The 26,302-nt window shown below is 33.4% G+C and overlaps 1 protein-coding gene across 1 annotated transcript in view; it reads left to right on the top strand.

Annotated features, from left to right (window-relative positions):
• The window catches only part of LOC118197056 (aromatic-L-amino-acid decarboxylase-like), a 189,121-nt gene that overhangs the window by 108,539 nt on the left and 54,280 nt on the right, over positions 1–26,302 (top strand). Inside the window, exons 5-6 of the mRNA XM_085807204.1 lie at positions 9,995–10,046; positions 21,756–21,826. Of these exons, the coding sequence (XP_085663330.1) occupies positions 9,995–10,046; positions 21,756–21,826 (123 nt within the window). The remainder of the gene's footprint in view (positions 1–9,994; positions 10,047–21,755; positions 21,827–26,302) is intronic.

The raw sequence follows: 26,302 nt of genomic DNA on the forward strand, positions 1-26,302 counted from the left end.
TCTCCGAGGTAGGGACCAGATGTCGAACTAGCAGGGTACGGTGATTTTATAGCTCGGCCCAAGGTGGACCTTCCGCTGGTTTCCAAATTTTCTGTAATGAGTTCGACACACCTTCTGCATATCTCAAAATTATAGCATTGTCTTGCAATCAAGTAAGCCTTTAACCAAAGTAATTTGGTTACTTAATGCGTGCCTGTTATCACTCTTGTTTCCTTCCTAATACACAAGATTAAAACCTGCAAAGAATACGAGCCATATAATTATTTGCAATATAATCTAAGTATGTATTCTCAGATCATTCATAAAATGGAATTTTTGTTAGGTATACTGATGTGAGACTAATCATCGTATCATAATATCTCAATTGATGTGTGATCTTTTCTCTTTTATTGTAAAAATTACTGTGCTTAAAGACATGTATCATTTTAGCTATTTAGGACCTTTTTCGAATCAATGCACGTTATCTCTGCATTCTGGAGTCAATTAATTCACGAACGGAATATAATTTCCCAGTCTTCGGTTGTCTTTGGTTTCGTAACGTATACCGTTATATGTGAGGTATTATGGCATACACTTAAATAATAAAATTTCATATATCACATAGATTTTGTCAATCCACTTATAGCTAGGAGTATTTGCTTTTCTGTAAATGCCCTATTATTTGAATGTAAAATTCAAATGCTGGAATTTTACAATGCAAAATGAAATGGATAAAGCTTTAAGTGCATTATCTATTTGTATAGCGATTATCTGAAGACTTTTTAAATTATAATGACCACGTACGTATTACATATTTCTAGTTTAAAACTAATCTAACTTCGATTGAATCTGAAGAATTGTGGATTCTAAATAACAGATTATCTAACGTAATATCTTCTGCGAAACAAATATTCCGCATTTCAGAAAGCATTTTCAGAAATAAATTCTTTGTGTGAGATATTAATATATTGGGTTTTACTTGTATAAAAAGAAATTATTTCTTTAGATTAAATTGGGATCGGTAATAACTAGCAAGCTGAAAGACTAAAGTGAAAGGTCCAACGCAGAAATGTTACGACTTTTATTAATAAGAACGCTTTCCAAATTTCAGTGCTATTAGTTCACAGCAAGCAGATTTCTTACGCATTTTACTCGCGTGTCGGCATTCAAACAATAACTAGGAATGTGTTTTAAAGTAAGCTTTGTACTTGCTTTCCATTAAGATAATATTTACATCTAAGTTTCAATTAATGAAAGCCTAGCTTAGTTCGTATTATCTTATCAAATAAATTATGTTTTTCATTTTCGTATTCTTTCGATGTTTTCATATTAGTTTTGCAGTGCATTCTGGTATTTATGTAAACTTTGAAAGAAATTCGATGATTTAGTTTAATTTTGAGATTATTAAAAAATTTATATCTTTCTCGCTTTCACAATTCGCGAGCAGGTTACTTACAATTTGGTCTCTAATGTGAAATAAAATATTTACACAGAATTAAATCTCAGAAGTATTATTAAAAGGCCCTGAGTTGAAACATTTTTGTAAAACTTCTGCGCATATAAACAGTGCAGAAGTTTCATAAAATATCATTGGTTCATATAGTATCATTAAATCGAGTTATAATCAGTTTATTGAGTATATTCAATATAGAATCAGTATATCTAGAGAACCAGTATATCAGGTACAGTCAATGTAGTATCAGTATGTCGAGAGAGCCAGTATATCGACAAAGAAAAATACCTGTACTCATTTTTACTTCAGAGGGTAATAGTGCATTTTTAGAACAGTTTTGGGCCGTTTAATTATTCATCAAAATATAAGTATTTAGTATTTAAATATCGGATCTGATGGTCCTTATTCTAGAATATAGTCTGCATTATACTTTCGATCACTGAAGGCCTTTTCGTAAAATTTCGAGGTATATTGCTTTTCCTTTCTCTTAAACAACTTTACAGCAGGGATCCCCAACTTTCTTGTACTTTACTTCAGAGGGTAATAGTGCATTTTTAGAACAGTTTTGGGCCGTTTAATTATTCATCAAAATATAAGTATTTAGTATTTAAATATCGGATCTGATGGTCCTTATTCTAGAATATAGTCTGCATTATACTTTCGATCACTGAAGGCCTTTTCGTAAAATTTCGAGGTATATTGCTTTTCCTTTCTCTTAAACAACTTTACAGCAGGGATCCCCAACTTTCTTGTACTTTACTTCAGAGGGTAATAGTGCATTTTTAGAACAGTTTTGGGCCGTTTAATTATTCATCAAAATATAAGTATTTAGTATTTAAATATCGGATCTGATGGTCCTTATTCTAGAATATAGTCTGCATTATACTTTCGATCACTGAAGGCCTTTTCGTAAAATTTCGAGGTATATTGCTTTTCCTTTCTCTTAAACAACTTTACAGCAGGGATCCCCAACTTTCTTGTACTTTAGAGTACATTCTAGAACACCTACCGGGCGGCGGGCGTATTTATTTTTTCAAAGTAAATTTATAGATTAACATAGTTTATAACACGCATAGTATACAAAAAAATTATAAAAATAAAATTTTAAAATAAAAAAGTTAATGACTGTATGTAAAATAAATAATTACTAAATGATACAGACAAAAGTTTACAAATTCGTTACTATAAAAATTCTTTATAAAATGTAATTCTTAAAGTCGGTATGATGTTTGGTATTTAATTATTATTTATTTATTCTATTTATATTTATTATTACCTCATAATTAGGAGAGTATGATGATACCGTTGCTCGTAAGCAGTCATCAAGAATCAAGACGATCATCTGCAAGTCGAGATCTGGAATTTGATTTTCTAATATGCATTATTGGAAATAATGTTTCATTCAAAGTATGTGGAACCAAAATAGCGATTTTATCTTGTATGATACTCTTTCCGAGAATGAAACTTTGTTTCTGTCAGCTTTATTCCAGAAGTTCTCTTCTGAGAAATTAGATTTTAGAAAGATATCATTTTGAAGATCCAGAGTTTCTACCTTCAGTTCTTCCTTTCTTGCTTCAATAAACACTGCAATGTATATCTATTTCGATTACATTTACTTGGCAAGTAAAAGAATTCATGAAAAAGTCTTTAATCATTGGTCATTGGCAAGTAAAAGAGTAAAGTAAAAGAATCATTGGTAAAAGAATTCATGAAAAAGTCTTTAGTCATTGGCTCGATAATATTAAACTGTCGAAATCGCTTTCCAAACTGGTCTCGAAGTAACTGAAGGGTGATAAAAATGTGGGCAGTCAGTTCAAGCTTTATCTGTCCTTTTCACCATATTTCGGAAATGCGCAAGTGATTACATCTGCAGACGTGATATCCACAAAATAAGATTTGCTTTAAACGACTATCATCAAAGTTATATGTTTGCCTTTCCCTGCAACTCCAAGTTTAAATACTTCAGTTTTTTTTAATTATATCTGTGAGAAAATGTAAATGTCCCAGCCAGTCAAATGTGCTTGCGAAATCGTTCAGCAAAATTCTGAATTTGCGTATTGAGATAATTTCTTTTTCTTTAATTAAATTTACAAATTTTGCAAGAATCTTGCCATTACTGTAGTTCAGTATACAGAATGAAATCAGGAGTTTCTGGAATTTCTATTAAGGCTTTGAAAAGGTGATGTTGCAAAGGTGCTGCACAAATAAAGTTTACTATTTTTGTAAGTAATTTCGTTACGTGTCCGAAGGGCAATATTCTACCATATAAAGCTTCCTGGTGAATGATGTGATATGATATTTATTTTGATTTATCGTTATTGCAGAAGGCAATAAGTCCGTTAATATTACCATTCACTGCTGATGCCTAATCAGCGGTTATCGCAGAAGCTTGTGCAAAGGCATGCCTATCGATTTCGCACATGCTGTAAAAGTATGTTCATTTGTATCCTTACATTTTGCTCGTCTTTTAATGGGTAATATTTTCAGTTGGTTTCTTTTAGGTAGGTATTACTAAATGCTTGTTTAGGTAGTACTAAATGCGATTCTTACCATAACTGCTAACTGCGTTGATATATTTGTAGTCTCGTTAAACTAGAGAGAACCAGTCATATATTTCAAAGTCACGCTTTAACTGAGTCTGCACGTCTTTTGAAGTGGCCTGACAACTGCAAGTCTTATATTATAAGACAAAATCTCAGGTTTATTAGAAACTCCCTCAAAAAAGCAATCGGTACGAGTTAAAAATGCTTCGTTTAACAATGCTCTACCCTAGAAAAGCTTTTTTTTTGTCTTTGGGAGCATATGAAAAATTTTGAACGAAGCAATACTTTCATTTTTACAATTTACCATAGGCTTAGTGAAATCTTACTTTTGGACAAGGAGGTTTTATTTTAGCTTATTTGTTCTTTTCCCTTCTCTCTTCAGGTTCGTATTCAAAGTGGCATGAATTACCTCAAAGTGACGTTCAACAGTATGTTTGTTCGGGGAACTACAAAACTATTGTCGAGCAACAAACAAACATATTCATCTTTAAAATTGAAGAAAAGATATGAGTCTTCCCAGTCAGTATTAAAATTGTGGTTTCTTTGTGTTTTAATGAGTATTTTATTTTGGGATTAGAATAACGAAATATATAAAAAAAAATGAAGTAGTACACCAGCAATAAAGTAGGAGATACGTACACGAAAAATATGAGCATATAACTAACAGTAAATATAACACGGTAGTTAGGAGAATCCGCATTCAGTGGTGATTTCCCTTCGTAGATGGCATCTTGATGTAAAACTAATTACGCTATGCGTTGGGCACTATCTACGGACAGTGGTGTACAGTGTAGTATTAACCCTTTGTGGCGCACTATACATTAAAGTTGGAATTTCAACAAAAAAGTTGTATTCAGTCTATTTAGGCCTAAAGGCCGTCAGAGCTCTTAAAGTGCGACTATGTGAGCACTGCAGTGAAGCACGAAAATGAGTAGAAGATTTTGTACAGTAATGAAAAACAATGTATTATGGCTGTATACATGGTTTTCCGGATATACACAATATTCTTGAATATATACGGATAAATGAGATAAATATATGTATATAAGCAAGTCCTATATAAAAATATTTACAAATGTTTCGATTTCTTAGCTTCATGAAATTGTTCAAAGCATGTCACACCTTTTTAATAGAAGCACAAACCAACTTTGTAGGTTTTGTACAGAAAACTTGTTTTGTGATGACTCGAGCTGCTAAAAGGATGACTCGAGCTACTGAAAGGATGACGAGCTACTGATAAAATTCCCGCTTTAACTCACAAAAATTTCAAGATGCCCATAATAGGGCTTTCATAGCACAAACCTCACCTCACCTTCAATACTGCTTTGTTTGAATTTATTCCCCGCCAAAACAACAGAAACAGAAAACGTATACAAGAGATGTTTTCTCCTAAAAACGGATGTTCTGATGCGTAATAGCATGAGATCGCTAGAGGCGCAGTGTTCCCGCTGATGGAACACTCTGTTTTATTCGATGATTATGCACTTGCTTTTTGTACGAAAAATTAAAAAAAAAATATAGAGTACAGCCATTAAAATTATACAGAATGTTTTTTCAAACAATTTTTTTTTGTATCACAAAAAATAGAAAAAATTACTTGAAAATAAGTGGATTTTAACCCTTTAACTGTCAAGTTATTTTGATAATTTGGGTACACAAATTGTCAAATTTTTTTATTTAAAAAACCAAATGTAGCCGAAATAAACATCTCCCGATATATATTCGGGTATGACAATAGGATGCACTCAAAAAAAAAAAAAATACCCCGAGAAATACTCGGGCGTGACATTTTCGAACACCAGTGCTGTGCCCGAGATAATCTCGGGCATGACAGTTAAAAGGTTAAGAACACATCATAGGTGAAAATTCCAGATCTCCTTGTGATATGCTGCCATCTACTATTTAAAAAGAAAAGTTCAAAGTATATTATAAAGGCATTTTTATCCATTTACGGTTGAATTTAATGGTTTCAGAAGCGATTAAAGTTGGGTGTTCCAATGTAGTAGAACATTGAGCAACAAAGGGTTTTAATGGCGGGCAGAAAAATTATTTTTAGCATATTCTCAAGCTTTTAAAAAATAATTGATACAAAATTGTAACCTGACTAGGACCATACCTTCAAACAAGGACGTTTGTAAGCTCATTAAAAATAAACGTAGGCATTTACGTACTATGTCGATTACCAAGACATCTTCCAAAACTGGCGACCCTTGTAGATTATACAGGTTAACCCTATAACATAGGTTTTAGAGGGTGTCCGCCAATAACATCTCGGCAAAAACATCGCGGACGGAAACGTCACGGAGAAAACAACGCAAGGCGTAAACGTCGTGCTACAAAACATCGTGCGAGAAAACATCACAAAGAGAAAACATCGCAGTTCTAAAACATCGTGGCACAAAACTTCGTCGTCGAAAATAAAGCGGTTCAAAAACTTCGCAGTTTAAAAACATCGTCGTCAAAAACATCGTGGTAAAAAATAAAGTATCTACAAATCATCGCATGACGATAACATCGCAGACATGCTTTTCTCAAATTTTAATAATTATAAATGGATATTCCCATAATGATTTGGGAGCGCAAGATGTAAAGAAGGATAATTTTTACCTTCACATTTTTTATTAACTAATAAATTTTTGCTGAAAAAGTAAGAAGGAAACTTAAGCATAGAAAATTAAATGCACTTATAGATTATACTTCTCATGAAACATTACCAGTAAAAACTTTATAAAATATGATTTGCTAATGGTCTTTGTGAGTTAACTATGTCAGTTTAAAATTCCATTAAGTGCTATAAGTTGCATTAATTTTCTATGCTTAAGTTTTCTTCTTATTTTCTCAGGAAAAAATTTGTTAGTTAATAAAAAATATGAAAGTAAAAATGCCATGCTAAAGCTTGAATAAAGCATGTCTGCTATGTTATCGTCATGCGATGATTTTTTTTTTTTTATTTAAAGAAAAGAAATCCTCGTGCACCACAAAGTATCGCACGAGACTTACAAATCGTAAGTGAACATGCGATGATTTGTAGATACTTTATTTTGTACCACGATATTTTCGACGACGATGTTTTTAAACTGCGAAGTTTTTGAACCGCTTTATTTTCGACGACGATGATTTGTACGACGATGTTTTAGAACTGCGATGTCTTCTCTTTGCGATGTTTTCTCCCGCGATGTTTTGTAGCACGACGTTTTCGCCTTGCGTTGTTTTCTCCGCAACGTTTTCGTCCGCGATGTTTTTGCCGCGATGTTTTCGGCTGTAACCGTTTTAGAGGGCGCTAAAATAAAGATTGTTATCTCGCTAGTCCCGCACTTGCTATTACCACACCGTTTTTTGGCTACATTTACGCGGATTATTACGTTTAGGTTAAACACGCGAAACTTTTTATGGTTATTTTTCCCAATGGTTATCAAAAGTTTCTAACTTCTTTCAAATGAAGAAGAAGTGATAGAAATTTTCAGAAAGGCTGGAATTTTACCCAAAGAGCGCGTTTGTAAAAACGGGCATGATATGAAGTTTTATAATTCAGGATTGTATTGGAGATGCAATGTAAAAAATCGTCAACAAAAGTTTAGTGTCCGTACTGATACGTGGTTTGAAAGTAGTCGTATTGAATTTTAAAAACTTTAAGATTTATTTACTTTGGGGCATAAGAACAGTCGTTCATTAAATGGTGCAAACATCAGTTGGATCTATCCGATAAGACTGTTATTGATTGGAATAATTATATGCGTGAAGTGTGTGTGAAGGATTTGGAGGATAATCGAAATATGACAACTGGAGGGCCCGGAATGATTGTCGAAATTGACAAAAGCCTTTTTACGCGTCTAAAGAAAGGTCGTATCTTGCCACAATAATGGGTCTTCGGTGGAATTTTTCGGGAAACAAAAGAAACATTTCTAGTCAAAGTTCCAGATCGGAATGTTTGTCTGGAACCAACATTAATGCATGAAATCCAAATTAATATTGCTGAAGGCTCAACAATAATGTCAGATTCGTGGCCTGGATATCAAACAGAGGAGCTCATTGCTGCCGGTTTGGAACATTTTAAGGTGAATCATCGATATAATTTTGTTGACCCATCTACGCAGACTCATACTCAACACGTTGAAAGGATGTGGGGTTCCGCAAAATGGAGGAACAAGCGACAAAGTGGGATAAGCCGCCATTATTTGCATACCTATTTAACTGAATTTACTTGGCGGAAAAACAGGAAACGCCTTTCGTTGCTATTTTGAAAGCTATTTCCCGCCACTTTCCTCACCATTAACGTCAACGTTTTTCTTTTAACCAGTTTTAAGTAAGTTAATTTTTAATTTTTTTAATTCGTATTTAGTATATAGTTTATATATATAAACGCTAATTTATAGTATATATATGTAATATTTTGGCAGTAATGCACATGAGTGAAGCTTGGTCACATCAGAATTCTGGACATTGTAATGGCTGAGTGTAAGGCGGCATCCAAAGACAACACAGAAGGATTCAAATTTATAGCTCTATATCTTTATTCATTTCAAACGGCAGAGATCATTATTCTTTACTAAATAAGATTAACTTTAAAATTCACTGCGTCATAGTATTCGAACAAAGGGAGGCAGATGAGAAAAGCAGCAGCAGCATAGGTCTTAACAGCAGTAAAGGGAGAAAGCGGTCTCTGACGCAAAATAGCGCAAGTTCTTCATTTATAGGAGCGGTTACGTAATATGCTCGAATGTTCTCGAAAATACTGGTCTAGGGGAACGATCCTGAAATTGCGAAAAGTTAATTAGAGGTTGCTTGTTCGCATACAGCAAAGCCATCGTATTTTTTATATTTTACATATATATATGGTTAGAATAGAGAGAAGGGTACCCCTTATATTATTGCGAAGTTGTTGTTTCATGTATGGTAGCCTGAGTAGTTGAATGTTATGGAAACCCTATTATGACGTAATCGGTTGCATGATTGCAGTACATTCGTGAGGGCTTGTGAAGTTTGTGTTTTGGATAGGAAGTATATTGCTTGTTTTGTGGTTTAGACGGTCAAATGGCTGAATGTAGTAAGATTAATTTGAAGTTTCTGTACGACTTGAAAGAAAGGGGAAAAGAGCATTACTTGACTGGTGTGTAAATGAAGGTTTACTTAGTAGCCATTATTAGATGTCCTGTTTGTAAGAAGGAAATGCGTTTGGTCGAACGTCGGAAATGCGTACGGTCAAACGTTTTTTTAAAGTGTAAATCTTTTTACGATTTTGTTTATTGTTGCTATGTTCTATTTAAAGCGTTTGGAACTGATTTTTGCATTGGTGGATTTTCTGTTGCTAACAGAGTCTTTACTTTAGAAACATTAGAAACAGTACGTACGTTTTCCGGGATTTTTTTTTTTTTTTTTTTTTTTTTTTTTTTTTTTTTGTGTAAAAATAATGATGATGGATTGTCTCTTTCGAACTAATACTGTTGCTTATTTCGCACTTAGGAATTTCAATGTAATGCGTTTCGTAAAGTTTTTGAATTGAATATATATACGTAACGTAATGTTTCTCTTCAAAAATTTCAAAAATGCATCTTCCAATCTACAGTTTGTTAACATGCGACATTTTGAAAGAAGAACAAATTTATAGGTACCAGAAGACATTTCTCTAAATTTAAATTTTTTGAATTATTTATCGATATCGTTCTAAAATGTGCTAACACTCTTTGTAGTGTACCATTCCTGTTATATAAAAGAATAATTTTTTGGAATCTTGAAGCTCAGTTCATATAGTTTTATAGCTTGTTTATTTATTTCTGTTCGTGTCGTATTTTGTAACTAGCATTTATTAATTGGCAAAGCCAATTAATTAATTACAAATTATAATTTGTAAATTTTTAGTAGTAATTAAACAATTGTGTTTTCAGCTCTAAATTTAAAAACATTTAAAATTCTCCTTTTATTTCCTTTTGCGACACTAATTTTAAACTATCATAAAATTAAAAAAACTTCATTTGCATTAAGTAGAAATACGCATAAATGCCTATTCTTTTTGTTTTTCCAGGCTGCAAGTCCAGCATGTACAGAACTAGAGACCATTATGCTGGATTGGCTAGGTAGGTATGTTTTGCTTATACAGAAGAGGTCCTTCACAAGATAATAAAATAACTTTGGAGCTATATTTTACGAATAATTCTATTATATCTTATCTTTATTTTACAGAACAACGAGCAGAATGGATTGGATCAGATTAGATTTTTAAAATATGGCTAAGCACGGGAGAGCTATTTGCTTAGTAGGCAAATAGACTTTTCGTAATTTGCCCCATTAAATAGAAATTTTCTAAGACAATAGAAGTCTTCCCTGTTGCTTTTTCCAAGCAATGATGTTTTAATTCGAATTTGAATGCAAAAAAATTCAAAACTGTTTAAAGAATTAAAGAAATATTTTAGTATTAAAAGTAAGGAAATCTAAAAGCATTTTCCTGTTTCTTATAAAAAACAGTAGAAGAAACAAGAAATAAAATTTTGTACATTTTGTTTAGATTCCAAGCATTAAATAGTTGTTTCTTATTAATTTAAATGAGCAAAGATAGTATAAATGAATGTACCTTTTCTAAAATTTTTAGAAGAATTCAGAATCGCGATTAAGATAGCGTATAACGAGAGATTGTTCTTGATGCGACTCTTGATTACTGTTCTATGATTGATATCCCACAAACCTATTTTAAAAATAAAATAAGTTCCATAAAAAATTCTAGTAAAGGTTTCTAGTAAATGCTTTCTAGTAAATGCTAGTAAAGGTTTTTATGAAAAAATTCCATAAAAACCTTTACTAGCATTTAGTTTCAAAAAGTGTAAATATGAACAATAAATATTTCATCTGGAAGAAAATTATGTATGTTGCATGAAATACGTTTGCTTTGGTAATGAGAAAAATAATTAAATTTCGTATAACTCCTCCTGTATATAATTTGTTGTTGTTTTATATTCCAAAAAGAGAATGAAAGTGTCATATAGAAAGAAATGTCTCATAAAGAGAGGTATTTAAATGTTTTCAGGTTTCTCTGTTATCTTGATCATTTATTAAAAATCTTGCATTAAATATTTATTGTAAAATATTTTTCATAAAGGCTACATTGGCTACTTTTATATAGGCAGATTTCATACTTGAAATCGAGGCTCGGATTTAATTCTCACTTATGGATGCAATATTGATCTGAACCCTATGGTTTACGCTAGAAAACGTCTTATTAATGACAGTGTGAAACGAAAAGTTTACTGAGGCCATCTTCAGTTGAACACGTGACAAGTGTCTAGCCTTTTGAAAGGGAAAATATTCGGTTGATCTTTGGATTATGGTAACTTGGCGATTTTTTGGCGAAAATTTGGCGACAAACTCTGCTACAGCAATCCTCTATTTTTTTTTCGCCGCCATTTTGTCTTCACGAAGTAAAGACATGTTTCTTTTCTTTTTATTTACTCAACACTTTTTCCAACAATCTAATAGCCGAATTACACTTTGTTAGAAATTTTATGTAACAAAACTGCTTAATCATGACAAATATTAACTGCAAAATTGGGAAAAAGTGCACAATCGCAAACTCCTTGCGCGTTTTTCAGAATAGCACATACACATAAACCATTTACACCTCGACTTATTTTTACTTAAAAAAAATCCCAGAATTGCACAAAAATGGCATTGCACACACTCTTAACTTTATCCATCTACACTGCTATTTTCTCATAAATTACAAAAATTTGCACGAAAATGCAGGAAAATTTTCTGAATCTTAAACTCGGTAAAAAGCACATATATGAAATTACCTGATCGCGAAAAAGTATATACCGTTTCCAAGGATGAACATTTCCACGTATAAAATAAATAAAATATCCAAAATCTTTTACCTCTAAATTATCTATTATATTATAAACGTCACCAACGAATTTGTACCGCAAACATTAAAAATAGTTACAAATACTTAGTGTCAAATATTTAAATTATTTCCATACACGTTTACTTCAACTGAAACGTATACCAAATTCCTACAAACATAAAATTCACAAAATAACTATCATTTAATTAAAATATCACTAAACCATGTACACGTCGACTTATTTTTACTTAAAAAAAAAATCCCAGAATTGCACAAAAATGGCATTGCGCACACTTTTCACTATATCCATGTACACTGCTTTTTCGTCATAAATTAGAAAAATTTCACGAAAATGCAGGATAATTTTCTGAATCTTTAAACTCGGTAAAAAGCACATATATGAAATTACCTGATCGCAAAAAAGTATATACCCTTTCTAAGGATGAACATTTCCACGTATAAAATAAATAAAATATCCAAAAACTTTTACCTCTAAATTATCTATTATATTATAAACGTCAGCAACGAATTTCTACCGCAGACATTAAAAATGGTTACAAATACTTAGTGTCAAATATTTAAATTATTTCCATGCACGTTTACTTCAACTGAAACGTATACCAAATTGCTACAAACATAAAATTCACAAAATAACTATCATTTAATTAAAATATAACTAAACCATGTACACGTCGACTTATTTTTACTTAAAAAAAAACATCTCAGAATTGCACAAAAATGGCATTGCGCACACTCTTCACTATATCCATGTACACTGCTTTTTTCTCATAAATTAGAAAAATTTCACGAAAATGCATGAAAATACTCAACGTATACTACTCAAACGTATTCCAAAATACTACAAACATATAACTCACAAAATCACGATCATTAAATTAAAATATAATTAAATTAAAAAAACACTACTTAAAATATAAATAAGCACATACATTAAATTAATAAAAATTAGATTACAATCCTAATTACTTTAAACTAAATCATTGCTAATGACAATTTTGCAATAATACCATATTAATTTATTTACTCCTTACATTTAGAACAATGCATAAAAATAATATCCTCAAATGATTAAAAATACTAACTTACCTAATCTTCTTCAGAATCTTCATTACGTGGCACGCACACTTCCCTACAGAAAGAGTTCCAATCGGCTGCAGTACTACGGCTAATTTCTAAATCCGAAATCCAGTAGTCAACTGGCAGTCTATTCACCAAGTAATAAGAAATTAATAAAATTTCACCCATACTCAAACTACTTTCAGCAAACCACGTACCCTTCCTTACACTCCGTTTCACAAAATGTCCATTTTCACCAGATTTCTTGCACCGCCATTCAAACTTATCTGTAATATCCTTCCTTTCACACAATCTCAACTTATTATCAGATAAACGCATTAAAAATTTAGAATTCACTTTACATAGCGCCATGCAATCCGAAAATTAATCAACACACAATGAAGCTTAATACAAAATAATATCGTACTACAGATATTTTTCCAAATTTTACCCCCTTTTCCGATTAAAGAACTATAATTCGTCCATTAATGTCACATGACATATCTCATGATCTCTCATTTCCCTCACACAAAATATTGCGTAATCGGAGCTGAGTACTCACGTTATTACCAAAGTCCTAGGTAGTAACCTTTATCGCCTCCAAAATGTCGCCAAACTACCTGTTACCATATTCCAAAGATCAGCCAAATATTCATAAATAAATACTTAGTCTGAAATCTCACCAAAATTTCAAATTCCGCTTTCATTTCCTGAATGTTCATTTGAGGCAACAATAATTAACATGCTAAAACATAAGTAGTTCAATTGAATAGAGAGTTGAAACTGCCCTAAATTTACCTGGAAATGCTTGTTTTCATTTAGCTAAATCGGCAAGGTATTCTTGTGCATTAGGCATTAATAATAATAGTAATATGAGCTATAGTATAATAGCTACTGAAACTGGGTGGTGATAATTGTAGTAAGCAATATCCTTTATTTGTTTATAGTCTGTGGTCAAAGTTTACCAATAAAGATTCTGTGGATAAAGTCAAAAGCGAAAAATAATTTATGTAGGAAAGATGACTTTGGGAGAAAGACTGGTTCATTGCTTAATTAATATTGACAAGGCGTGCTAAAATCTTATATTGCAGAGAAAGTAATCATTCATGGAGATTTTTCTAATAGAATTTATTTATAATTTATGTTACACTTGAAGAAATTCAAGAAAATCCTCCGTCGCCAGATAATATAGCGAACCATCGAAGCCAGTAGCTAAATTTGCAGTTCAGTATTTACGTCCATTACCTTAAAGATTAGAGACCTGTTTCAGTGTTATCTCACTTGTAAAAGTGCAAAGTTTTTATGAGCATTGTTAACTTGGATTCCTAATAGTAACATCAAAAGATCACTAATGTCGGTATTCTGCTGTCAAATGAGAATAAAATATCGGCTATTTGTTGAAAGTTATTGATTCCAGATGTAACTGTAATATCTCATTCCACATGTAACAGTAAGTATGCTTTTCAGTTATTTATGATAATTTCAAATATAGAAAGGGATGCTTTCATAACGAATTTTCTTAGGGAAATCGGCTTATATTTATGTTAGGCATACAGAAATTATCGAAACCCCCCCATTCATTACACATAAGGAAGTTACAAAATAAAAACAATAAAATTTGCTTCCAAGTATGATAAAAAACATCTTAACCGAGCTAAACGTTGGAATTAAAATACCGTAAAACTTTCTCAAATGTACGAACCTATTCAGAAATATAACTGTAAGTATAATATAAAGAAATATAACTACATTATAAAATATAACTGAAGCAATTTACTGAAAATTGATACAAACAAGCTATTTTTACTGCGTAGGTAATGTAATTAACTACCCAGTGATTCTGATATTCATTGTTAGCCATGCAATGGAAACATCTTTTCATTAAAACGTTATAGAAACACTTGCACATTTTCATTCAAAAGATTGGCTAACAGGATTAATAACTTTTAGCTGTTACTAATTTAAGAAAGTTAACCCTTTCAGTACTACTACCACCCCATAGACGGCGTACACGAAACGTTGTCTGTGTACTGCCGTCCCCCACTGGCAATGGTAACGAAACATTTTCTGAGTACGACCGCCGCGCCATATAAAATCAGCATTCACTTTAAGTTACTTAGGTATACAGAGTGATTTTAAATTGCTTCTACAAATTAAGAGAGGTGATAGTACTCATTCAGATGAGCAATAATTACTATAGAACATAGGGTCGCATTCCACTCTGAGAGGCAGAAAAGAGGAATATTAGAATTCCAACCTGAATTTACAACAGTGTTGGAAGAGCGAAGGAACGAGACCAAAAGTTGCACAATCAGTTTAGTGAAAAACTCACAGAATGTTCACAAAACGGATAAAACCGAAAACTTTGCGTTCGAGTGTTAATTCGAGCTCAGACTTTGATGGCAAACACTCAAATTTACATCTTTGGTTGGCAAGGTCTCAACCTCACAAACGATTGCAACAAGTTAATTATCCAAATTATTACGGGGAAAAACTGCTACTCTGATATTAAGTATTAAGGTAGGAGTTTTTTTTCCTTCGCCCATCTTCTACCCTGTCCTCCTGGCCTTTCTATGCTGCGCTTATTCTACTTGAAGCGCTCTTCTATGGGACACAAAGTTCTGACAGCCGGAACACAGCATAAACTTTTCATGCTAATCTCGGCATACAGCGGATGTTGTTGTTAGTTGATAACATTTCAGCCCTTGATTTTTTTAGATGATTAACTTGTTGCAATCGTTTGCGAGGTTGAGACCTTGCCAACCAAAGATGTGAATTTGAGTGTTTGCCATCAAAGTCTGAGCTCAAATTAAACCTCGAACACCAAGTTTTCGGTTTTATCCGTTTTGTACACTCTCTCTTGAGTTTTCCACTAAACTGATTGTGCAACTTTTACTCTTGTTCATTCTCTCTTCCAACACTGTTTATGTTCAGGTTGGAATTCTAATATTCCTCTTTTTTGATTCTCAGAGTGGAATGCGACCCTATGTCCTATGGTAATTATTGCTCATCTGGATGTGTACTATCACCACTCTTAATTTGTAAAAGCAAATTAGAATCACCCTGTATATAATCTCTATAGTAGGCATTAGCTTGCGTGTGACGCATTACTTTACTATTCTGTGTGTAAATTTGCCCGCTGCTCTAATCATTCCATTATATCATTGCTAACAGTCAACAACGTGCCTTTAATAATACGTATTCTATAATACAAATGATGCATATTATATAATATATAATCAACGGAAAACAAATTGGTATGTTTGCTTATATAGTAAATTTTATGAATGTTTTTACTTACAATCTGAACTCAGTTCCCTTCAGAATAAGTGCGAAACATTTGAAAGGATAACAATGGATAAAGGAAATAATTGATTCAGGAAGTGATTCTGATGAAGAAAATGAGTATAAATTAGAACTTCGTAAAAGGAGGATAAACAATCCACCAAGTATATTCAGCACCTCGGAATCTAAAGAAACATAGGAACTTGAAATACGAATTGATACTTCTCTGGTATGAGATGGACTTCTAAGATGTTTAGCCCCAAAATTCATGATTTTACGCCACAACATTCGGGAGTAGTAGGAAACAATTTAAATCGCTCGTCGAGAATTTTTAGATGACTTCGGACTGCATTTTTTCTGAAGATTTAATTCAATTCATTGAGGAAAAAAAGAAACAACTACTGTTGTCGACAACTTAAAAGGGATCACTTATAGGTTTTAGAAGGGACGGGATTAAACCAATTATATTGTTTTATTGCTTCGTCGTTATTAATGACGCGAAACAGAAAGTTATCTTTAAAGGAATACTGGCGTGAAGATAAGATTTTCCGAAGCGATATTTCCAGTGAAATTATGAGCAGAGATCGTTCCTTTTTATTACTGAAAATGTGCATATCTAAAAGGAAAAAATATGAAAGCCGCAAAACATGTTTTCGCGGCTTACGCTGCCATACAGTGCAACCACTCTAGTGGAAAGTTTCTCGTACCACGGATGTATAACCACGGTCAGCTCCTTCTGTACCGAAAGAATACGCATAGAAATTATTTACTCATAGAATAAATACGCATATAAATTTCTCATTTTTTTTTGTTCTGAATTCACGTTATTACGGATTTTGACAGTTGCAGATCGCTCTTAACAGAATTGAGAAATGGTCAGAAAAACACGGGTATATCTTTTCAAAGCAAAAAAATGTCTGCATGCACTTTTGCCGAAAGCGAAATATGCATCCCGAGCCGGAGCTTCACTTTCAAGATTCTTTGATTCCTGTCGTACCAGAAGTCAAGTTTTTAGGAGTGATGTTTGACCGAAAGTTGACCTTCTTTCCCCATGTCCTTTACTCGAGGAAGAAGTCTTTCAAAACACTGAATATTTTAAAAGTCTTGGCGAACACCTCCTGGGGTGCCGAGCGGGAACCAATGCTTCGCATGTACGCTCTAGAAGCTATGGCTCGGTTGTATATGGCTCGGAACGGTCTTCCGCTTTACTGAAGCTAGATCCTGTTCACTACCAGGCCTTGCGGATTTGTTCTGGAGCCTTCAGAACTTCTCCAGTTCAAAGCCTTTATGTCGACTGTTATGAACCACCACTCCAGCTAAGACGCGAGCAATTGTCCCTTCATTATCATTTCACTGTCTTATCACAACTGAAATATCTTTGTAAAATTCTGCTTGATGACAGTGACCTCTTATTTGAAGCACGACCCTCCTGTATTCCTACCTTCTCTTTACGAGTTCGTTCATTAATTGAGAAATATTCCATGTCTGACTTAAACATCCAGCCAGCAAAGCATTTTGAAATACCACCTTGGGAAAATGTACAAATTCGCTTTCTTGATATTTTCTTCCATCTGGTTAAAAAAGTACTAATGAGATCACAGACCAACAAATTTTCTCAGAACATAGACAAATTTACATTATATTCCTGTATATACAGATGGATCGAAAGCAATTGGTCATGTTGGAATGTCTTTCGTAATTGAAAATAATATGGTGGGAAGACGACTTATTCTTAATTGTTCAGTCCTGACATCCGAACTGACTGCAATTTATCATGCCTTTTTATCTATATCTAGACGTTGCCGAAGAAGGTTTATTATCTATTCTGACTCATTCAGTGCTCTGAAGGCCTTAGAAACATTCTCTGACACATAGAGTCCACTTATAGTTGAAATTTTAAAGTTTAATAAAATCCTAAGTAATCGTGGATTTGAAATTCTTTACTGCTGGATTCCTGGACACGTAGGAATAAAAGGTAATGAGTTGGCAGATATCACAGTCAAAGTTGCTGTCGAGGAATCTAGTCAACTCATTCCTCTCAGAGATATCAGCCAAATCATTAAGCAGAAAATTTTAGATAAATGGCAAGAAATCTGGGATGCACAATTAAATAATAAGCTAAGAAGTGTGAAGCCTAGAGTGCAATTTTGGGAAAGTACTCAAAACCGAAGGGAAGAAGTACTCTTGTCTCGTATTAGAATCGGCCACTCCAGAATCACGCACAATTAATCTTCTCAAAGCAGAGAGTGAGCCAATTTGTCCCTACTGTGATAGCATTTTATCTGTTCATCATTTTTTAATAGAATGTCCGAATTTTAATAGACTAAGACTAAAGCATTTTAACGAGTGTGACTTGCCTCTTGACCGTTTAATAGGGAAAGAGGCCACTAATAATTTATTTCTATACCTGAAAGAAACAGGTTTCTATTATTTAATTTAATTTAGCTTTTATTACAGTGTAATTTTGATGTGTTTCATCGCTTGTTACATATCATTTGCTTAGTTTTAATACCTACTCCTTTTAATGTTCACCATTTTATTATTTCATGTAGATTTTATGACTTAGCTAATTGTTGTTTTATAAAGTTTATCTATCTTTTTATAAACTACCATGTGTTTGGCGCATATAACCTTTCTGGCTATGCGCCATTAACTCAACTACCACCACCACCCGATGCAGCGTTGAGTGTTGGCAAACATTTTTCTTTTTAGTCTTTACTCAGTTATTCTTATCAGTGTTCAGTTTTGTAACTAAAAGGGCTTTAAAAGCTTTTGTATTTTTGTTATTAATAATTTGTGTGTTTAATTTATTAAATATTTTCTTCTTGGCGCTTACGCCACATAACATTTAATTCAGCCACAAAATAAAAAATATTTAAAAAAGGCATATCTTTAGAATTTTCAATAGATAGTCTCGCGTGCTCGAGGAGAAAACCGTTTATTCCATACAGTGTTGCCACTGGTGACTTTGAAATTGTTGAGTTTGTTAATAAAAATTCGTTAACGTTTTACCGAATAGAAAATAAATAATAAAACAAATTCGAAATTTAAAATTCGGGCTTCCAGGTGCCCGTGTTCGGATGAAGGACAACGTTATTTAAAATTTGATAGTTCTATGTACAGTTGTTTTTTCACAGTGCGAGAAACATACATACAATTATGCAGATTCTTTATTATTTAATTTCTTTAAATATAATAGAAGGCGATAATATTTGTTTGCAACAGTTTGCAAAGGGACACAACGCATTTAAGTGTTTCGACGCAAAATGCCGTTTCAAGACTAACATCCCATTCGGTACTGACGTCCCTTATAATTATTAATTAAATTATAAAAATATTCTAAATTTTCAGGAAAAATTTTCCAAGTGAAACAAAATGTGAGAACAAATGACGACAACTTTATCTTTTACTACAATAATAAACTTCGATAAAATTTGTTGCCTAAGAGAGAAGTTACTAGAAGTTACCTTTATCCCGGATTTTATATGGTCATCGTCCAATCGGGTTCTTTTTTTTTAATAATTTTCAGTTGTAAAGAAGGCTATTGTCTTATTACCAAATGAAGCGATTATTCTTAGAGTAAAAATTTATAACCACGTTTTTTTGACAAGTATGAATGCAAGTTAATAAAATTTGCATCTTCAGATCTTTGAATGATATTCACTATCAGATTGTAAAATAATTAGCTCGATTTATAGACTTTTCGGACGCTTTATTTATCTTCGTTTCTAATGGTAATGAAGGTAATGTAAACTCGGACTTCAAATAACTAAATTCTTGACATCTTTGTAACACCGCGTTAGCAACAAATACATAATTGAAATATATTCGTGGGCTGTATAAATTTGCTTCAGAGGCGTCAGTTTGAAACCACTGGTCTGTTGTTGTTATTATTGATGTTACCTGTCTGATATAATCATATCAAGTCTACGAATTATTTTCGTGCCAAGGAATAAGTCTGTCGTTAGCCAGAAAACTGACCACCATACAGATGGTTTGGTTTGGTTTATTAGATTACGGCAAAGCACTCGAGGGCTATCTGCCTTAAGGGACCACCATACAGATGACATTCAGTCTTATGCTCACTTCGCCCCAGTTTTGAAAGAGAGCAGCCCGGTGGGGCGGATACGAGGGTCTCCCATCCCTCCTCTTCACAATCACCAACTCCTCGAGAGGACTTTCGGCTCGCAACATATTTTTGAGTGCTCCCATGATGCACAGCTACTATACACTTACAAACACCCACGCTATATCTGGGATTTGAACCCAAGCTCTTCAGTATAGTAGTCAGCGTCGCTAACTACTTTCCCGTCTGGGAGGCAGACCACTGGTCCTTTAGTTTACTAACTGCCTGACTTGTAACTCATCACGTATGTAAGTATGCCATACATGGGTGCCTTCATTCTGGCAGACATGCAAACTCAAATTGGTAGATATATTATGAGTCATTATATAAGGTATTTTCTCTCTTCTTTCCACATGCCTTTCGGGGTGTAATTGGAAGCATACTAGACTCGTATTCTTGGGGTCCCGTGTTCGAGTCCCGGCGAGGGTATATCCTCTCACGTCTCTTTCTTCAAAATAACCTACGACTTTACAACCCTATTGTTATTTAATTCAGATATCTAGCTTCGTTGTTTAGTTAGAGATTAAATTTTTATGCTTAAATTGAGCGAGGTAAAGAATCTTATTCTATGCATCTTAATAGCTTAAACGTTTTTCTTGCAATTTTTCAAGCTTTTTTGGACTGAAGGAAATGCACAGACGTAAAGAATATTTTACGAAGAACTGACATTTCGTTTCTATGTTTTGAAAATCCTTTTCTGTCATAGTATGACAGCACTTAAAATTTTAGATAGGTATAACAGCTGTATAACGAATTTCTAACATAACGATTGCAAAATGATTTTCTATCTTTCATTTAGAGCTTACATTTTTGTGTTTAATTTGCTACCAGCTGGAATAAATATATTTTTTTAAAGGTTGTAAGTAACGCACAGAAGCCGAATGTTCAGATGAAATTTACAAGATAGTATGAAAAGTAAAACTTTTATACCAGTAATTGTTTATAATTATCAAACAAGAATCCAGAACCAATTGAATTACTTGAAAAAGCAAAACCTGTGCGGTATATTTGTCGACGAACAAAACTGAAAATACTTCATATACATGAATTCAGTTATTCAGAATGCATGTAACTCTTGAGTGAATTAATGATTATCGTGAGCGAGTATTGGTAAAATCATCACACAATGAACCCTTTTAGTTTACTGACACATCGAAATGTATGCATGTATAATTTCATATGTATGTATGCACGAAATGTATGCATACACATGTAATTCGATGTACTAAAATGACTTAGGTAAGCATTAACTGAATCTCTCAGCACAGTTAATTATTAATATTTTATAATTTTAAATTACTTTCCATTTTTTTCTTATAGCTTATTTTTATTTTGTATTTTCATGGTAATTATTGATTTTAAAATGTACTAAATAAAGTACATATGTCAGAAACTTGTGAGTTTTTATTGCACAAAAAATCACACTCCTAAATATGTTTACCAAAAAACGGTATTTTACAGGTAAAATGATCGGGCTACCTGAAGATTTTTTGTGTTTGTCAGACAAGAGCAAAGGTGGAGGGGTCATAGAGGTATTGTCATTTTTATTGTGTTGACAATTTTGTTTAAAATTTTTTAACTTTCTTATTCTTGATTCAAAGTGTGAAAATTACACTCGTGAAAAAAATTAAAGGGATACTCTTATTTCTCTCCAGATAGAAGTATAGCATTTTATAACTCTTTATACTTTCATAACTTACATAGTGCAAAAATAATTGCTGCACAATTTCAAACTTAATGAAATGTTAAACAATAAAAAAGAGATGCTAAATAATTGTAATACTAATAATTGCGAGGACGAAAGCAAAAATATAAACTGTATAATTTACCATATCGGAAACGATAATTGACAGTTTCAAGTTGCGCGTGAGGTTCATAAAAGTTTTGTAGAAATTCAGAAGAAAGTTCCGCTGTTCTTTAATTGCAGTTATTAAATCAAGGAGTATTCTAGGAAAAGTTTGAAGTTTGAAATGTTATCCCCAAAGCTGAGCTACACATGTTACATCGCAGGTATGAGTGGTAAGTCCTGTGAGTAGGTAAGTCAGGCTATCTTCTGTGTACTTTCAAATTTCCAACACTTAGATGTGAGCAAGTTAAATCAAGTCATGCATTATCGTCCATCAAGAGGATTTCATCAGCGAAATCTATCTCTGCTATTAATTTTCGTGTACGAATTCTAGATTTTATCTCTACATAAACTGAATACTTACGGAAAGACTTCTGAAAGACGTAATTTATGTGCTACCATTTGACATCTTTTGATCTCAAACTATGATTAACTGACAATGACTTTCCAGAATTTTACTGGGATTTCGTCTTGCTTTTAACTCTCTTCATGTAAATAAATATATGTATAACTGCAAAATCAATTTCTCAAGAAAATTCTGTAGGATGTTTCAGAGTTCATGGGACAAAATTTAAGAGTAGAAGAATATACTAAACAAACATTTTATATAAGAAAATGTAGAGGCAAATTACACGGTGAGGTATTAAATCAATGCATAAACATGAAAGGAAACACTTTTACTTGCAGTATCGTTGAGAAGTACTTCGTAATGCCAATGGCTATTCGAACAGAAAGGTTCTCAACAGAATCAACTGGATTCATGTAAAAGTTCGAAACATTGGGTGATCGGGGTTGCCAATGTGCTGGTACATAAACGTTGAATTCTTCGTGCTCCAGAAGTGGCATCCAGGAAATTACACACATCAGTGCGCAAATGAACTGTCGTGCCGAAACCACAGTCGATTACGAAAGACAAAGAAACGTTTTGAAACAGTTCTGCTAAAACATCTTCCAGAAATATGCAATAACATCTGCCATTGATTCGTATTGTAGCAGATATATGCTATTCAAGAGGTCATTTACACTACTTGCCCACACATTTACAATTTAAGAAGAATCATTCCTGAAATACATGTGGACGTGTAGCTCGTTGTTTTAAGGCTGCTGACAGATAACTGTGCACACTGAAAACACTTTTGTGTGTGAAATTCATCTATGAATAATGTATATAAGGTGAACAGTTCGGCTGCAATACACTGTGCTAAAAAGCTAGTGACAAAATAATGCACTTAGAGTTTTAAAGCTTGAATTACCCGAAAATTAAATGTGCCCAGTTATTCTTTGTTAAAAATTCTCTAAACGGCGATCGACTTGCATCTACGTGACGTGCAGTAGCTGTGGTACTTGAGCATAGTCTGTCTTTCGCAAAGTCTAAAGTGAACTCGTCTACGTTTGGACATCATGCAACTTTTCGCTAACGCGTTTCCTGCTTGCTTGGCGAAGAAAATAGTTTTCCAAAGTTGGCAGTGTAACTACTCATACAATTTGTGATTAGGTATTCATCTGTTGGAATAGTATTCCTAATATGCCTAACTCTCCTCTGTCATTACCATTTACAGCCCTGTACATTAAATGCATTTCTACCTTCTCGGCACCCGCAAAGTCTCTCATTACGGGTGATAACACAGTCGTCAGTGGCTTGTTTTCCCAGATGCATAATGCTGACGAGCTGCAATCCACTTCCTGCCCTCTGCGGGCAACAGGACTCCAAGCTAGTCACTCCATCAATGCTATCAAACACTTATTATTATTATTGGTGGGCGCAGGTTTGAGAAATAATTTAGCACATTGCTATAAGGCAATACTTTTCAAAGACAGTGCAAGTAAGCATTTTCCGGTTTCTTTCATGCCTTATTACTTGTGTTTGTGCCTCAACACTAGCGCTCGTTCAATCCCGTGTAAAACACGTTTGCTGTAGAGTGCAGTACGATTATCCGAAGTTAGTCGCATCATGACTTCTGAACAACCCTCTGTACGAATTTGTGAAACAAACTCCTCTACAGTTCCTATGCCTCCAGTTTATTACACCATTTCAGAAATACAGCGTATGCGGCTGAAGTAGAGAAATCCCAAAACACGGATATTCTCTTTTAGAAATGACTTTCGTGCAGCCTTATACATGGGGTAAGTCTCCTTATTACGCAACAGTATAAAATATAGCAATTTATGTAAGCAATACATAACGTCGTCATCTTCCTCTTTTTGTTCTCTATGAGGTACATTAAACGATATTCCGACGTGACTGTGTGTCGAAAGCTTTAAGGAAAAAAAATTGCCGGCGTTTAACTATTTGGAAATTGATTTATCAGCAAAAAGCATTTGAATCTTAACATTAGTAGGGTGATGAGTTTTTTTAGAGAACTTCCTCAGAATCTTGCTTTTGTGTGAATTCAAGAACTGGAATATACATGCCAAGTTCAAGAATTAACCTTATAAATCTCACAGTATTGCGCATCTGATTTGAAACATATTGTGAGGCACTCGTTAATTTCTTTAAACAAAATTCTAAGTAGTACCTCTTCAAACAACTTATTAAAACTCATATGGCTAGACCCACAAGCGGCCAAGCAGTAAAGTCGCTGAACACTGGTAGTTAGGTTTGGGGCTCGAATCTCGACGAACGGGCTGGCTGAATGGGCGTTCTCGTGGCTTTCCCCATGTGTATCTGAGCCAATTTCCCTCAGGAAGTCCTCCAAGAGGGCATCCCTAACCTTAACAGAAAGCTCTCGAGTACTTTACCACAACTTAATAAACAAACAAACCTTAAATATGGTTACTTAACTTTTTTTAACAGCTAGCACTACCCATTTTTAGGCTTTTGCCACTACTAAGCCAACTACTAGGCCAAAAGTGGTGGTCATTTTATTATGGAGGCAATTAAGAGGCAGCCACCGTTACCTCTTATGAGGAAACAGACGTATTACATCCATTCGGGATTCGGACCTCAGCCCTTCGGTATTGCAGCCGACTCCTTTAACCACTATACCGTCTGGGTGGTGGGTTACTTAAACATAGTTACTTCTTATGACCTGAAATATATATTTAATTTTTATATCAGATTCCTATCTTTATTTATATCAGCTTTAAGTGAGACAGCAAATGGATTTATCACAAGATTAAATAAATCACCAAATCTAATAGATGACGGTTAACTTAGAAGTTGTACTTTTTTTATATATTTCCTTTTCTAATCAGTTATCTAATTCTTAGGTCCGAAGAAGTGGTACAAAAAGCTGCTAAAACTTTTCATACAAATGTCTATTTGTATGAAGGAGGTTTTGAATTTCTCTATGGCACAAAAGTTCACTCACAATTATTTAAAACAGGCTTAGCAGAAATGTATTGCATCTTTTCATGTTTTTTCAAGCAAATCAAGAGCATTAATTCAAATAAAAGACTACTATGATTCACAGAGTTGCAAAGTTTCTTACATAGTTAATTTTCTAAAAGCCGCCTTTACGTTATTAAAACGTAAAAACATAAGATGTAGGAAAACAAATTGAGACTAGAAAGGTTAACTGTTACCAAAATACAGTATTAAAATATTTTTCTGTTCGAATAATTCAAGATGGCGATTGAATTAAAGGCGATTCTTTATTATTTTTGTATTTGTAAGACTTCTTTGGTAATCATTCACTCTCATACTGACTTGTCATTGATTTACCTTTAATGACAAATGGAAAGTATCGTGTTCGATTTTCGTCTAGGATGCGGATATTTTTCAAGATTCTTGCTCTCTGAAAATTTAATTAATGTACCATAAATGATGAGAATTTTTGTCTTTTAAGCTTTTTACTAAACGAAATCAATATGTATGAATTAAGGATCAGTAATGTAACAATAACAGAAATAGGTTCAATAAATTACAACACCAGGTTTGTTTTATGTTTAAGAACGTTGAGTCCTAGTATTTTGACCTAGTTTGGGTTCAGCTCTAGAAGAACGGGCTGGCTGATTGGCGGTCGTGTTTATCTTCATATGTAACATAACTACAAACTAGTTTTCCTCAGAAAGTGCTCCACAAAGACATTCCTCCACTTAGACAGATGATTCTATTGACTTTGCGGTATTCGGATAAGCTAAAGTAAACTGAACGTGGAATATATTGACATGATGGAATCTAGGCTGCATTTTAAGTAGAGAGCAAAGGAAAATGTTAGTA

This window comes from Stegodyphus dumicola, chromosome X1 (assembly GCF_044657685.1).
Source record: "Stegodyphus dumicola isolate Sdum_Otavi_A_Nest chromosome X1, ASM4465768v1".
Taxonomy (NCBI): domain Eukaryota; kingdom Metazoa; phylum Arthropoda; class Arachnida; order Araneae; family Eresidae; genus Stegodyphus; species Stegodyphus dumicola.